The sequence below is a fragment of the Papilio machaon genome, chromosome 12 (genome assembly GCF_912999745.1).
Source record: "Papilio machaon chromosome 12, ilPapMach1.1, whole genome shotgun sequence".
Lineage (NCBI taxonomy): Eukaryota > Metazoa > Arthropoda > Insecta > Lepidoptera > Papilionidae > Papilio > Papilio machaon.
Window position 1 is genome coordinate 7,459,045 of NC_059997.1, and position 16,937 is coordinate 7,475,981.

At 35.7% G+C, this 16,937-nt stretch overlaps 1 protein-coding gene across 1 annotated transcript in view; it reads left to right on the plus strand.

Moving 5' to 3' along the window:
- Positions 1 to 16,331, plus strand: part of LOC106710434 (calcium-transporting ATPase type 2C member 1) — a 32,225-nt gene extending 15,894 nt beyond the window's left edge. Inside the window, exons 4-19 of the mRNA XM_045680396.1 lie at positions 1,310 to 1,466; positions 3,428 to 3,686; positions 4,822 to 5,059; positions 5,637 to 5,768; positions 6,499 to 6,665; positions 7,326 to 7,471; positions 8,182 to 8,384; positions 10,266 to 10,445; positions 10,997 to 11,094; positions 11,591 to 11,678; positions 12,048 to 12,177; positions 12,990 to 13,159; positions 13,725 to 13,888; positions 14,338 to 14,471; positions 14,748 to 14,851; positions 15,809 to 16,331. Coding sequence (XP_045536352.1) covers positions 1,310 to 1,466; positions 3,428 to 3,686; positions 4,822 to 5,059; positions 5,637 to 5,768; positions 6,499 to 6,665; positions 7,326 to 7,471; positions 8,182 to 8,384; positions 10,266 to 10,445; positions 10,997 to 11,094; positions 11,591 to 11,678; positions 12,048 to 12,177; positions 12,990 to 13,159; positions 13,725 to 13,888; positions 14,338 to 14,471; positions 14,748 to 14,851; positions 15,809 to 15,945 — 2,507 coding nt within the window. The 3' untranslated portion in view covers positions 15,946 to 16,331. The remainder of the gene's footprint in view (positions 1 to 1,309; positions 1,467 to 3,427; positions 3,687 to 4,821; positions 5,060 to 5,636; positions 5,769 to 6,498; positions 6,666 to 7,325; positions 7,472 to 8,181; positions 8,385 to 10,265; positions 10,446 to 10,996; positions 11,095 to 11,590; positions 11,679 to 12,047; positions 12,178 to 12,989; positions 13,160 to 13,724; positions 13,889 to 14,337; positions 14,472 to 14,747; positions 14,852 to 15,808) is intronic.
- Positions 16,332 to 16,937: the final 606 nt, after the last annotated feature.

Below are 16,937 nucleotides of genomic sequence, written 5' to 3' on the forward strand. Positions count from 1 at the left end.
GCGCGGACGGAGTCATGTGCGACAGCTAGTCTTCACTAAAACGTCTCGTTAATTCATTTTTTAATTAGCTGCAGTGAACATTTGCAGTTGGTTTTATTGCACCGACCGGTTTGTCAGGGAAAATACCAGATACAAAAAGGACTCCATAAATATTTAGTAGGTTTTTTTATTTTAGTATTTGTACAGTGATTTCATTATATGCATTTTTTTACCTTAAGTTGTCTCTTTCTATTTATACCTTATTGTAGACGACAGCTACATCTGTTGCACGAATTGTCTGGCTGGACCTGTGCAATACCACGACCACACAGAAGACAGGCATCAAGTGTAAGCAATTCTGAGTGTCGTTTTATCAGTGTGTGTGCCAGAGGATTAATTTTACTCTTCTCCTTCCCACCCTTTTCTTATAAGGGAAAGCGCATAAAAAATTTAGCAACGTAATGCCATTGCGGATATGTATAGTGCACGCTTTACTGTTTTGGTGAATTCGGGTGGCTGCTTGCTCATTTGTCACTTTTTAATATGAAAGAAAAAAAAATAGATAATGAATTCAATTCATTCAATTTTTAATTCTTTGTTTATAACTCTGAGTAAAAACTTGTTTTAACACAATATATCAAATCAATATTACTATAAAACTTGAAGGTCGAGGTTACAATATTTATATATTTCTGTACGTATTTAAAACATCTGAATGTCAGGTTTTAAACAAATAAAAAAGCCTATAACCTGTTATGTAGCGTGAAGTTTATTATGTATATCTTAATGTCAAAAATGTTATAAACTAGCTGTCGCCTGAGATTCCGTTTGCGTGGAATTAAAAAAAAACTTAATAATTAGTCTATGTGATCTTTCAGGCTATGCTTTACATTTATGTCAATTTTCATCAAGATCCGTTGAGCAGTTTCGGAGATACTAATAGACATCCATCCATCTAAAATTTCGCATTTATAATATTAATAATTTGCGAAAGTTTAGAATGATGGATGGATGTTTGTTTGAAGGTATCTCCGTTTCGGCTCAATGGATCTTGATGAAATTTGGCAGATATGTAGAACATGGTTTGGAAGAACACATAGGCATAATTTTTTTTTTATAATTCCGCGCGTATAGAGTCGCGGGAGAAAGTTAGTATTGAACATTGAAGGTAATTTCACCTGAATCTACACCTCTATTGTTGTTGAAAAACTGATTGAGTGACATTATACTTTTCGTCACATTAAAGTTTTTACTAAATATGGTAATCCGTATTTAGTAAAACTTTCTCTTTCACACATACAAAGTTATCATATTCTCTGTCTATCCCCAGGGTCTGCGGTGGTGAGCGTATGCATGCGTCAGTTTGATGATGCGATATCGATCACTGTGGCCATCATCATCGTGGTAACTGTCGCCTTTGTTCAGGAGTATCGCTCGGAGAAGTCACTCGAAGAACTCAACAAACTGGTCCCGCCGACATGCAACTGGTAACATTTTATTAGATAGTCTTTTAAAAATTCTCGACTATATTGTGACTGTCATGTATGCTTATGCTAGCTGTCGCCCGCAATTCCGTCCGCGCGGAATTAAAAAATTAACTTAATTCTTTCAGACTGTGTTCTACATCTATACTAAACTAGCTTTTACCCGCGACTCCGTCCGCGCGGAATAAAAAATAGAAAACGGGGTAAAAATTATCCTATATCCTTTTCCTGGTTCTAAGCTACCTGCCCACCAATTTTCAGTCAAATCGATTCAGCCTATCTTGAGTTATAAATAGTGTAACTAACACGACTTTCTTTTATATATATAGATTTCATCGAGATTCTTGCAGCTGTTTTGGAGATACCTTGTAACAAACATCTATCCATCTAAACATTTGCATTTATAACTCACTGACATCGAACGTGTAAAATACACACTTTTTATTAATGTATAACGTAACAGTGGCATGCCTTGTCAGATATTATCAACTGATAATTTCCTTACAAGTATAATTTGAAATTTTATTACATAAATACTGGAGAAAAATTGTAAAATCCCTTACTATCAAAGATTTAATATTCGTTTTAACATTCGTACCCAGAGAAATTAAAATTAATTATAATTGTAATCTAAATGCGATGGAAAGTTGTTTATTGTGTAAATGACACTTTCCCCGCATGCGCGAGCGCAGGGGAATGCACTTCCATTGATGACGTCATATCTCTGACGACAGAAGTGTCAACGTCATGTTTTTTATAACTTAAATTATTGTACAAAATTATTAACTTCGGTTTCCACAGCTGAAATTTATTACAAAAAAGATATTGTTGCGTCATTTCTTTTTACAGAGAATGACAAAAACAATTTGTTTTAATGAAATAAAATAACCGAATGTCTCGGCAGTGGATTTCTATGGTTAGGGTACACATAAATACATTTTATGTAGTAACTAGCTGTCGCCCGTGACTCCGTCTGTGCAGAAATAAAAAAAAACTATGTTCTTCCAGCCTATGTGTTCTTCCAGACTATGTTCTACATCTATACCAAATTTCATCAAGAATAACATCCATCCATCCATCTATCTAAACATTTGCATTTATAATATTAGTAAGGTTACAAGTAATAAAGTTTGTTTCAATTTTTTTTTACCTTTTATTACTAGTGGATGTATATAGAAATCTCTCATAGATTTTCTCTCTCATAGTGAGAGTTTAAGGGCGATTTTCTCGCTTACAGAGGATTTTTGCTTCATCAAGTTTGATTGTAACGAAATATTGTTTGACTCTGGAATTAATAAGCTAATGAAGTTAACCACTTGCATATATTCCTGTAGACTGCTACGGAATTTTCCAGTTCAAAGTTCTAGCATGTGCTACATTCATATAACTTTTTAATTGGCTACACGTAGAGTGTTGGTGTGTCGTAGACATCGCGTAGCGGTTTGTTCATTTGCTAACGACAACTCTATCGTAGAGTTTGCAAAGTTTTCTCGGAAACAACTTAACTAGGTCTATACTAAAATGCTTTTTTTAGTTAAGTATATAGGTAAATATTTTATTACGTTTTTATCATCATCATCGGCCGGCCATTAGGGGTGACTAGGTCATAGTCAAACATTCTGACCCAGTGCGGGTTGACTTCATACATATCTTGAATTTCTTCTCAAATATATGCAGGTTGTATCACGATGACGTTTTCCTTTATCGTAAGAATGTCGGAAAAATGTTCATATATAAATCGAAAATAGAAAAACATATTGGTACATGGCGATTCGAACCCGGGACCTTTAGATTACAACTCAAGTGTTTATCCCCTGAGCCACCGATGCTCTCGTTTTTATAAGTGCTCTATTAATTTGTTCTGAACAGTACATTTGAATCTTGGAAGTACATTTGACAACGACTAAGTAACTTAAACTTAAAAACTTTAAACTTATCAGTACTAGATTTTAATGTCTTTTCAGTCTGCGAGAGGGCAGTATCGAGCACTTTCTCGCTCGGAACCTAGTCCCTGGAGATATAGTCCATCTGAACGTTGGAGATCGAGTACCAGCTGATCTTAGGCTCTTCGAATCCACCGACTTGGCTATAGACGAGTCCTCGTTCACCGGAGAAACGGAACCAGCGGTCAAAACAGTATTGCCTAATAAAGCGGCCGGTGGAAGGGTCAACAAAGATAACATCGCGTTCATGGGGACACTTGTACGATGTGGAAATGCTAAGGTAAGATATATGAGGTCTATTAAATACAAATCTTAGTTACAAGTTTCATTTAAATAACATCAACAATCTTTATCTTATCTATTTAATTAACACAACTCACGCCTGTAACTCAAAGGGGGTAGGCGGGATTCGAACACTGATTGCAAGTCATGTGCTCAACCCCTGAGCCATCGAAATTTAATTAATCTTAATATAAATAATAGCAGGAAGTTCGGAGTCTATCCAATGTAAACACATAAATCTTTCCTCCTTGTAATTTGCCTAAATATATAAGGCAACATTAATATGAAGAAAACATGTATATATTTATTTTATTTATATTTCTAAACAATATATCAAATATTTTAAATATGAAACTTATAAATTAATAGATATAAAAACACATAAATTTTTTTTAATTTAATAATATGTTCAGCCGAAATTATTCTATTCGGTGTATGGGAACAATTGTTTCTCGTTGGTACAATGAGATGTTTGTATTAGTTTCCTTGTGCAATACAATGGCTACTATTTTAAAATGTATTTTTAAAACAAATGTCTACCAAGACCTCTGAGATAGATTAAAAACTAACAATAACTTACTTTATTAACAACGATAGAGTGTCCATTATATAATCTCTATTTGTCTTACTTTTGAAAAGTCATTTTAATGAGTATTGGCAAAGAGAAAAGAAAAACCTAGAATTTTGATAGATGAAATTTTTTATTACTGAAAGATTTTTTAAAAGCGATTCAATATTTAATGTATTTATTCGGAACATAATCGACAAAGATTTGACGGAGATATTAAGAGTAAAGCCAGTTGAGTGGTGTATTTTCGCAAGACCATTTTTTATATCATAAGGTAGCAAACAAGCTAGAGACCACCTGAATTTGCCGTAATAGCGAAGCAGCTGCTGTCCTTAGACATGCGCAATTTCAGATGCGTTGCCTACCTCTAATCGACGAAGGGCGGGGAAAGCACAGAAAGTTAATATTTCCCTTTCCTATGCATTCTCTCCTCCTTCAAATCCACTTCCCCTTTCTTTTAAGAATTGGTTGGGAAGGGAAACAGGACTAAAATAGGGCTTTCGGCAACAAACTCAAATGACTAAACATGAAATTGCACTTCACACATCTCTCTGCTTGTGTCCAGGGCATCGTAGTGAGTACAGGCGAACGATCAGAATTCGGCGACATCTTCCGCATGATGCAAGCGGAGGAAGCTCCGAAGACGCCGCTGCAGAAGTCCATGGACACATTGGGGGCGCAGCTGTCGCTGTACTCGTTCTGTATCATCGGCTTCATCATGGTGGCGGGCTGGCTGCAGGGCAAGGCTATACAGGACATGTTCACCATAGGTGTCAGCTTGGCCGTTGCTGCTATTCCTGAAGGTACTTGAAACTATGTCCCAAACCTGTTCCAGAGTACTCGACTAAAGATTCCGAAGGGAACCTTACACATTTCCAGGTGCATAAGTATCTTATGTATTCTTCCAGACTGTGTTCTACATCTGTACCAAGTTTCAGCAAGATCCATGCAGCTGTTATGAAGATAGTTAGTAACAAATATCTGCATTTATAATATTAGTAATATTTATTATTCAAGGATATTGTAGCATTGTAATGGTGCTAGAGTTTTTATTAAAGTATGCTTTATGTTCTCTTCCTTTTTTATACAATTGCGAAACCTCATTGATGTATTTATATACTATGTCATTGTCTACAATATCATGAATGTCAAATAAAATGTCAATCGTTTGACACTACCTTATTGTTAATGTTTATAAACTCTGCTTAGAGGTGAATCTGTTTTGTTCATTTAGTATATCAAAATCGTATAATTTACATCAAGGCTTATATAAAGTTACAAAGATTATAAATTATTACAATAAAATTATCTCATTGAGTTCTGAAATTAAAATAAATTTTATTTAAATGGATAGGAAATAAACTTCCTCGACTGTATCAGGTTTACCTATCGTGGTGACTGTGACGTTGGCGCTGGGTGTGATGAGGATGGCCAAACGTAATGCAATTGTGAAGAAACTACCAACTGTTGAAACCCTTGGCTGTGTCAATGTCATATGCAGCGATAAAACTGGTAAGTTTAAAAAAAAACTTAAGAAACTAGTACTTTGTTAAGTATCGTTGGTTTCTAAGATCATATCACTAGCCCTCTATCTATCTTTTATACATAGATTTTGGTCTCAGAAATTAATAAGTAGTCATTTAACTAACAATTCGTATGTTTGTTTATTAATAACTGTATGTGTTCGAAAAATAAAATCTTTCTAAGATTTAAAACAACGCCATCTATTTGATTTTAATTGTAACTAGAAATGAAAGTTTCGAAACAACGCCATCTATATTTACTTAAAGCTACAAATTTCGAATTGTATTGTATTTCGAAATGTAAAACAACGTCATCTATATCTACTTAAAGCAATGTATTTCGAAATGGGGCCGTTCATAAAATACGTCATGCTAAAATCTGCTTTTTTGACCCCCTCCCCACTTATTGTCACGCTGTGTCACACTTTCTGTGATCCCCCTAGAAATATTCCGTCACAAAAACTAAGACCCCCCTCTCCTTAGTATGATAAATTTCAAATGACAGTACATAATTTTTGAGAATGAAAAATATTTATTTAGTTATTATAATTAAATTTAAAATAATGAACGGCGAACGTCACGTTGCCGTAGACCCCCCGTCCCCCCTTGTCACACTCAGCAAGACCCCTCACTCCCCCTTGTATGCGAAAGTATTTTATGAACGGCCCTAATGTAAAACAACGCCATCTAGTTGTTTTAAAACACTTGTTTACTTGCAGGTACGTTAACAAAGAACGAGATGACGGTGACCATGTTGTCTACATCTGGTGGTCACCTGGCGGAGGTGTCAGGTGCAGGATACAACTCTCGTGGGGAGTTGTCGCTGAGGGCGTACAAGGGTCGTGATCTTGATGTCGCCAGGATGGCTGTTCAGACATTGCTCGAGGTGATTTATGACACACAGTGGGTTTTTGAGACCTAAATCTTCGATTAAATAGTATTGTTCGTAAGAAACGGGATTTTTTATCACGATTAAGCTGTTTTAATTCTCGATTTCGGCACAGTTGCATACGCCATGATTATAGGTTGACTAATTTAGGAAGTTTTTTTAATATTAAGACGAGACGACCAATAAGTAAAATAGACTACTTAAATCCTTCTATACTTAGGTATATCTAAAAATAATACATAAGCACACACATGCACTTTTAAAAACACATACTATACATTAATTGTATATTTTAATATATCTAGATACTAGCTTTTACGCGCGACTCCGTCCGCGCGAAATAAAAAATAGAAAACGGCGTAAAAATTATCCTATGTCCGTTTACTGGTTCTAAGCTACCTGTCCACGAATTTTCAGTCAAATCGATTCAGTCGTTCTTGAGTTATAAATAGTGTAACTAACACAACTTTCTTTTATATATATATAGATTACAACATATATAATATAGCAATTAACTCTTAAGGCAGAGTCCCACAAATTTTGTGAAAAATGGTTTTAGTTACATAAAGAATATATATTTTTATATATAATGAGTATTTATTTTAGCCTCCAATATAATTGTTAACTTCTTTAATTAACAATTTGAAATATTTTCAGGTTGGTGTGTTGTGTAACAATGCGGAGATTCGAGATGAGACATTGTACGGACAGCCGACAGAGGGCGCTCTGCTCGCTGCAGCTATGAAGAATGACTCCCACCATGTACGAGACCAGTATACCAGGCTGCATGAGATACCCTTCAGGTGAGAGGAATCTACAGCATCATATACTTCAGCCATAGAAACTCATCTTTATAATTAAGTCACTTAAAGTTAATTTTTAATAATGATAGATTACGCAACAACATTTGTTGGATGCAGGAATGGACCTCGACTGGTGAAATACCACAACCATACAGAAGACAGACGTCAAGTGGAAGTAATTCCAAGTACAGTCTGATGAGTGTGGTCTCGAAGGCTTAATTTTAGTCCTTCACACCCTTTTCCTATTAGGAAGGACAGAGGAGAAGCATAGGAAGGGAAAATATCCTGTTTATGTGCGTCCCCTTCTCTATTGATCAAAGGTAGACAACGCATCTGTATTTGCGGATATCTATGGGTAACAGTAGCTTCGCTATTTCGGCGAATTCAGGTGGTCGTTTGCTCATTTGCCACTTTTTGATATTAAATTTTTTTTTACGTAATATGGCCACATATCTATTCTTAGTTTGAGTTTGCAACAACTGTAGTGTAAAATGAAATTCAAATAGGCACAATATATAACTACTTATAGCCTTTCCACTCGATATAAAAGTAAAATCTCAACCCTAATAATTACTACTGGCAACTTTTTTTTTTCATAATTGTCACCTTTAAAAATTCTTTTGAACAAATTATTCCTGAAACATCTTAAAAATGACAAAATAAAAAAAGGATGACAGTTCTGTCAATCACCATTTTTATAATCTTCACAGTTCAGAGACAAAGATGATGGTGGTAAAGTGCGGGCCCAAGTTCAAGGATAGCTCGGTAAAGGAGGAGGTGTTTGTGAAGGGTGCCATAGAGAAGGTGTTACCACTGTGCACGCATTACATCGACAGCGCCGGGAACTATGCTCCCATGACCAGAGACAAGCAGAACGACTTCCTATCAGAGGCTTATAACATAGGACGGACTGGTGAGATTGAAAAATAATATTTTTTATTAAGACATTATTAGATTTCAATTGATTTTTAGCTGACTTCAAAAAGAAGGAGGTTATCAATTCAACTGTATTTTTTTTTATGTGTGTTACTGCGAATCTCCACCCCTAGTGGTCCGATTTTGATAAAAATTATTTTAATCGAAAGGCAGTACTTGCAGATGGGTTCCATTTTTTTTAAATAACTAGAAGACTAGTAAATTTTGAATATAGCTTCAAAATTTGTTGCGAAAATTAGGGACATTTCTGCTTTCAGCGCTTACGTAGGCTAAACTATAGGACCTACATAAAAATTATGTATGGAAGAATTGTAGCTCTTTAAATGTGCTAAATAAAAGTCCGCGATAGCATATATCTATCTTTTATAGTTTTCTCACAATAATTTTTTTTTTTCTTAAGAAACTTCAATAATATTTTTTGTGAGTCTCTTGAGTTTCTCTTGAGGTATTATTTGATTCATTACTTCTTTTCACTACTTAGTATATTAAATCTTACTAATATAATAAATGCGAATATTTTTATGTATGTATGTATGGATGGATGTTAGAAAGTATCTTCAGAACAGATGCATAAATCTCGCTGAAATTTGTCATAGATGTAGAATATAGTCTGGAAGAACAAATAAGCTATTAAGTTTTTTTTAATATTCCGCACGGAAGGAATCGCGAGCGATATCTAGTTACGTAATACATGCTAAAGTTTGGATGGATGTTTGTTATTACGTATCTTCAAAACGGTTTAACTGATTTCAGTAAAAATTTATACAGAAATCTTAATCTAATTAAAGTTTTTTTTAAAAATTCTAGATAAAATGTAGTAAAATAAAATACCTTAACAGTGTTAGGTACTATTCAGACTGCACTAGCGGGTGCGGTGGCGGGCGCGGGCGCTCGGGTCTTGGCGTCTGCGTATTCACAGTGGCGATCGAGCTACGAGTGTCATTGCACATGTGATAGGTCGTTCTCAAACTTTCTACGTATTTAGAAGACATGGATGAAGATTTGTTTTTATTAATGGAAAATTCATACTTAAAATGGAAATTTCAATATATGAAGTTTGGCACACACGATTTAAATAAAGGAAGAGACAATTTTGGAGAATTTTATGTATTACACGCTGATTTATTACTATTAAATGTTGCAGATGTTTGCTTTGCCAAATAGCAGTGCGATGTTGTACTGCAGATATAAATTATTCAGTATTGATATCCATGACGATTGACGACGCTTCGGCGGGTGAATCAAAATGGTTTAGAACCACACGCGTAGTCGCCTAACAGACGCTATATCACTGTGAACGATACGGGCGGACTGAGCCATTAGAAACTCCCGCGCCACGCGCGCCCGCGCCCGCCTCATGAAGACGCGCAGCTCGCGGGAGCACTGTGAACGCAAATGGCGTCTGCATACATTTTGATTTACACGCGCCCGCGCTAGCACCCGCGCCCGCCGGCACTCTGAAAGAGTACGTAGACGTCAGCAACAACATCAGTTGCACAAATTGTCCTCGCTCAGTGAAATACCACGACCTCACAGAAGACAGGTCTCAAGTAGAAGTAATTCCAAGTACAGTCTGATGAGTGTGGTGCCGGAGGACTAATTTTAGTCCTCTTTCCCTACCCACCCCTTTTCTTATAAGGAAAGGATGGGAAGGGGAGGTGGATTTGATGGAGGAGATGCATAGGAAGGTTAAATATATTCTTTTTGTGCGTCTCGTTCGTAGATTGAGAGTAGGGAATGCATCTGCAATTGTGAATTTCTATGGGTAGAGGTCGCTTCGCCATTTCAATGAATTCATGTTTCCGCTTGCTCGTTTGTCATCTTGTAATATAAAAAAAAACCTTCTGTTTGATTTCAGGTCTTCGTGTAATAGCCCTAGGTCGTGGTCAGAGTATGGAGTCGTTGATGTATACAGGTGTGTGTGGTGTTTGTGACCCGCCGAGACCCGGAGTACGAGACGCGGTCGCTACCCTGCGTCGTGCAGGTGTCGAAGTTAAGATGGTCACCGGTGATGCTAGACCTACAGCCCTCGCTGTCGGTAAGTATACCAGAGCTCTTCTTACACTGGTTGAATACAGATATTGATCGAGTGAGATGGATCCTACGTAGACTATACTAAGACATCATTTTGTGATTTTTTTTTTAATTCATTTGCTTTAAAATTTCTGTGTAAATTTGAAGGTAATGTATTTATTGGAACGAAGTTCCTTATCGCGCGTTGTGAAAGGGGGCTAGACGGAAAAAATTCTTACGAAAAGTTGTCACGACACTTTTTGCTACTTCACCATGGCAACGACGTGACAATATATAACGAAAATTCATAGAAATAAAATGTACTTCTTGTGAAGACTTAAGTTTTTTATTCATAGAATAAACATTGGTTCCTTCACTAATTAATTGAAAGGAACTTCGTTCCATCCGGGTGTCCCAACACACCTCTCAAGTTTTTTTTTTGGTATATATTCATGTTTGATTCGTCATAATTAATAATATTGATGTTTTGTGTTACAAAATTTACGTTTTGAACATAGGATAGTTTACGTAGGAGCCTTTGAAATGTTATTAAAAATGAAAAATGTATTGTTACAGCTCAAATGGTTGGTCTTGATGTGCTGCACTCCCAGTCTCTGTCAGGTGATCAGCTCGATGCCATGCCTGATGATGACTTGGACAGGATCATTGAAACTGTACGTTTTACATATTATAAAAAAAAACAACATAAAAAACTAACAAATAAATCTACTGTATTCAAAGTTTGTTCCAGAGGAATTTTAAACTTTTTTTGCTTCCCTTATAAAGAAAGGACAGGAAGGGGAAGTGGATTTGATGAAAGAGGACATATAGGAAGGGGAATTATTCTTTTCCTGTACATTCCATCCTCTAATAATTAAAATAGGCAACGCATCTACGATTGCGAATGTCTGAGCAATGGTCGCTTCGCCATTTCGACGAATTCAGTTATCCTGTTACTTTTTTGCCACCTTATACAAAAAAGATATGATCCTCATTAAGAAAGAAAGAAAGAAAAACATTTATTGCCACTCAAAAAAAAAAACAACCAAAAAAGGATATATTTTAGGATTATAAATCATCTTAATGATTCTGAGTGTGAAATCTACACTAATAGGTTAAACAGTCATTAAATTACTCTGAGTATGAAATTATTTTTTCAATTTATCTTAGGTCAGTGTGTTCTACCGCGTCACTCCGAAACACAAGTTGTCTATAGTTAAATCTCTACAGCGGCGAGGTAACATCGTTGGTATGACAGGTTAGTCAAAATAAATAAATAAAAAAATGTCATAAATAGACCTACAACATGAACCAGTGGTTATAAGTCAAACTAAATTATGACACACTAGCGCCCCTTTGTCAATGCAAAAAAATGTCACAAAAACCTCTTTGTACTGTAACTGTCTTGTAATTTTTTCTTTTTTATTGCCATTTTCCATGTCTAAGTAGGTTTTATATACTGAGAGATTCAACTGCGATAGTAGCGCCCCTCATCAGTTCAGATATCTTTGAATATAGTCTACTGAAAAACAAAAAAAGACAAAAAAAGTATGAGTGAACTTTTTATTTTCATCCAGTTTTTTCTACAAAACGTGGAATTTAATTTTAATTTTTGTTCTATTTCCAGGTGACGGTGTCAATGATGGGGTGGCATTAAAACGCGCTGACATTGGTATTGCCATGGGACGTAATGGCACCGATGTGTGCAAAGAGGCTGCGGACATGATCTTAGTTGATGATGACTTTGCTACCATTATGTGAGTACACAATATAATTAACCAAAAAATAGCGTCGATAGCTCAGGGGTTAAGTACTTGACTTGTAATCTGCAGGTCTCGGGTTCGAATCCCGACAACTACTATGTTTTTAGATTTATATATGTACATTTATCTGATGTTCTTACGATGAAGGAAAACATCGTGATACTGCACATATCTGAGAAGAAATTCAATGATATGTGTGAAGTCAACCCGCACTTGATTGTGGCTGACTATGGTCTAGTCACCCCTAACTTGGGGTAGGCTTCTAGCACCTCAGTGGGGACATATAGATTGAGAAATCTACACTAAGGGAACCACTAAAACTCTAAATTATTAAAATTAACTTTTGCGAATGCTTAATGCGAATGATTTTACTTTCTTAGGTGGGTCGCAAATTAAATTTCTTGACTGTAAACAAATCATGATAATTACGTGTATTGACTTATTTCTAGTTAAGATAGTTATAATTGATTTAATAACTTAATTATTGATTACTGAGGATAAAATACCTTTATTTACCACTAGCTTTTTCCCGCGACTCCGTCCGCGCGGAATAAAAAAATAGAAAACGGGGTAAAAATTATCCTATGTCCGTTTCCTGGTTCTAAGCTACCTGCCCACCAATTTTCAGTCAAATCGATTCAGCCGTTCTTGAGTTATAAATAGTGTAACTAACACGACTTTCTGACTATATATATAGATAATATGTATAGATTATCCCTCTCATTATCTTGAACAAAACAGAGATAACCATGTTTTATACTTTATAAGTGTCAGAAAGCTACAGTTAATGTTGTATTTTTTTCCAGTTGTGCGATAGAAGAGGGCAAATGTATATTCTACAATATCCGCAACTTTGTGCGGTTCCAGTTGTCTACTTCTATCGCGGCGTTGTCTCTCATCGCACTGGCAACACTCATGGGCATCCCCAATCCTCTCAATGCAATGCAGATATTATGGATCAATATTATTATGGACGGTAAGATTTATATTTTTAATTAGCTGAAAAAAAACCCTATGTGTTCTTTTAGACTATGTTCTACATTTATGCCAAATTTCATCAAGATTCGTTGAACCGTTCCGGAGTTATCTTCTATCAAACATCCATTTATCTATCCATCTAAACAAGGGTATCGTAAACAGATTGATATTGAACTTAAAACATTGGTAATTCTAACTCTGTCTTCTATTGACCTAAGTCAGAATTAATAATAATAATATTAACAATAATTGATCTTAAAAGTAGATAATTTAGCCATGGGGGGGGGGGGCTCTGTGGAAATGGTTCATTTTGGAAAAGGGGGTAAACATTAGCATTTATAATATTAGTAAAATATCCTCTTTGTTTCGATATACGTCATTAATACTTAATTAAAAAAATAACAAAAGGCGTCACTTTAAAAATTTATGATTTACATAAAGCCAGTACAGTAGGACAGTAGTGTTCAAAATCATCACTGGCATACAACTGGCATAATATAACCTACTGTACTGGTATAATGTTAACTAGATGTAATAAAGTAACAAGATGAATCTGTGTGCAGGTCCCCCGGCGCAGTCTCTGGGTGTGGAGCCAGTAGACCACGAGGTGGTGCGCCGGCGACCGCGTGACACCACCCGCCGCATCATCTCGCGCGGTCTTCTCCTCTCCGTGCTCCTCTCAGCAGCCATCATCATCGCCGGCACCCTCTGGGTCTTCAATAGAGAAGTATGCCTGAGTACAGTCACGTCTGTTCGTGGTGTTCCACTTTTAGAAAATGTATCTTGTTTTGTGTAACGACAAACTTCGCCTCTCCTTATAAATAACTTAGATTTGTAGGCAAGGCATTTTTATTTTTAATTGCAGGGTAAAAAAAAATATTTTGATATAAAAAAAGTTTATAAAAATATAGGTAGCAGTAGATTACCTGAACCTAAAGGACCACTGACCAACCTTTTTTATACAGACACATTTAAAAAGTGCATCTTATTGATTATTGTTTCCGCAACATCGTCTCAATGCTTACGAAACGTTCAAATGACTTGCTTTTAAGATGGAACACCACCAGATTCCCTGATAGTACCTACATTGGATTCATTCAATTTCATTCACTTATTCATTCAGTCGCTCATATTTATCTTCACCACCTGATTGATTGAGACCAGTGTTATTTTCAGATGTCAGACAACAAGATAACACCGCGTGACACAACAATGACTTTCACTTGCTTCGTACTGTTCGATATGTTCAATGCACTGTCATGTCGCACGCAGACAAAGTCTATCTTCCAAGTCGGACTCTTCTCTAATAAGTGAGTATGCTTACCTACACATTAGACCAGTGGTTGTTGGTTTTACCTTGAAAAAAGTCTGGATTATTTACTTTGGATCTATATTTACCTTCTTGAAAACAATGTATAGTTTTACTGGCTTGAAAATGTCTAATTTTTAACGAACCGATTACGTTTATCTTTCTCTAAATTGTCCTAAAAGTGAGAGAAAAAAAATTCAGAACAGTGTACACATTTTTTTAATGTTAAGCGGACAAAGTCTTAGGCAACAGCTAGTATATAACTTGGTATTTCTAGAATGTTCCTGGTGGCGGTGTTCATGAGCCTGGTGGGTCAGATGCTGGTGGTATTCTTCCCGCCGCTGCAGCGCGTCTTCCAGACTGAAGCTCTAACTGGACATGGTATGTATAAACTTAGAAGGATATCTGAACTGGTGGGAATAAGTCGAACTAAATTATTATAGCACACTAGCGCCATTCTGTCAATGTCAAAAAAGTGTCAGACGGTCTTTTTCTATACCGTACTAGCCTTTACCCGCGACTCCGTCCGCGCGGAATAAAAAAAAAAAAAAAAGAAAACGGGGTAAAAATTATCCTATGTCCGTTTCCTGGTTCTAAGCTACCTGCCCACCAATTTTCAGTCAAATCGATTCAGTCGTTCTTGAGTTATAAATAGTGTAACTAACACGACTTTCTTTTATATATATAGATTGTCGTGTCTTTTTTTTATGTCCATGTAAGTTTTACATATTTTATGTTATATTTAATCGCGACAGCAGCGCCCTCGTCATCTGGAGAGATATCTTAGTTTGAATATACGAAACTCATTCGTTGTTTTACAGCTACGAGTTAAGGCCTTGTGAATGTGGTAGGAACTGAACAATTATGCACATTACTATTTTGGTCTTAATCTATTATCTATATCTATATATATAAAAGAAAGTCGTGTTACACTATTTATAACTCAAGATCGGTCGAACTGATTTAGCTGAAAATTTATGGGGAGGTAACTTAGAACTAGGAGACGGACATAGGAACTTTTTTATCTTGTGTGCATTTTTTTGTTCCGCGCGGACGGAGACACGGGTAAAAGCTAGTTTTATATAATAAAAAGCATGAGATAAAAATGTGAACAAGATGTAAAAACAATACGTCAAAAACTGTATAAATGTCAGAAATAATGATATTTTATAAAAATGACTGACGTAAAAAGGCTGGACGAAACCCCGAGGCAGCAACACCTTTGGAACTGGCAACAAATTTGGAAATGGCTTATTGATATATTTGATGGATTACGAAATGATTTGATGATTTTTTCTTTTAATATACCTTTTAATAAAGATTTAATTCTGTTTCTAGATCTAATATTCCTGGTATGTCTGACATCCAGCGTGTTCATAGTCAGCGAGGTGAAGAAACTGATCGAGCGCACGATCAAGAAGCGATCCTATGGAAAGTTCTCGACGAAGGCCCACGACGCCTTAGACTTTGTATGACACGAGACGTTGAGGAAGGAGCAGTAGGCGCGCGCCCACGTGACACCTGTCACAGTGACAGCTGTCATCGCGACGCAGCCGACAGCTGTCACTGTGACGCGAAACGTCATAGAGATGCTGGCCGTTTTGATTCGGTTTTTTACAGTGTGGGCTCCAATGAGGTTGTAATGCGAGGTGACTGCTGTCAGTTTACTGATAATTGCAGTTGTGAGGATGAATCGTCGCGTAGGCCGCCATTTTCTATTTACGATGGCAAAATAGATATTCCTATTCGCTTTTAGGTGTTTTTTTTCTCAGTGTCCTTCGGTGTTTTAGTTTTTTTTTAATTGTATTTATTACCTCTCACGTCGTCATGACAATTGTATTTATAGGATGGTGTTACCATTCGTAGACCTCATCACATTTTTAATGTTTTTTTTTTAGCATCTAATAAATGTTTTTTTTTGTCTATTTATTGAGTTTGTAAGTGATTGCTTAAAAATGCTTTTTAAAGATTTCATTTGTGAATTTGTCATATAATTTGTTGAATTGTTTTTTTTAAGTAACACTTATAAACTTAATCAGCCTAAAGTAAGTGTAATTTTGTGAATTTATTTTTGTACGCTTATGAATGTGTAGGAAATTATTTTGTGATTGTTTTATTTTAATCTAGGAATATTAAGTGAGACTTGAATAATTAGCTAGAATTTTTTCTCCTTTGACGATGTTTTATTCTTCTCTCTTTCTCGCAGTTTGAGTCAAGAAAAGAAGGTAATATGTTACAATATATATAAAAATATCTTATTTTCTTAGTAAAAATCCAGTTAACATTAGTCTAGACTTATTTATTTGAAATTGTCTATATTTAGTAATAACAAAAAAAAAACACCCTATATAGTATGAAATACTTTCATTATAATGAATATAGGCTTTGAATATTATTCAGTGTTGCTAGTTGCATATCTTTAATGTAGAATTTGTGATAGATCAATATCGAAATAAAAAAAAATCGT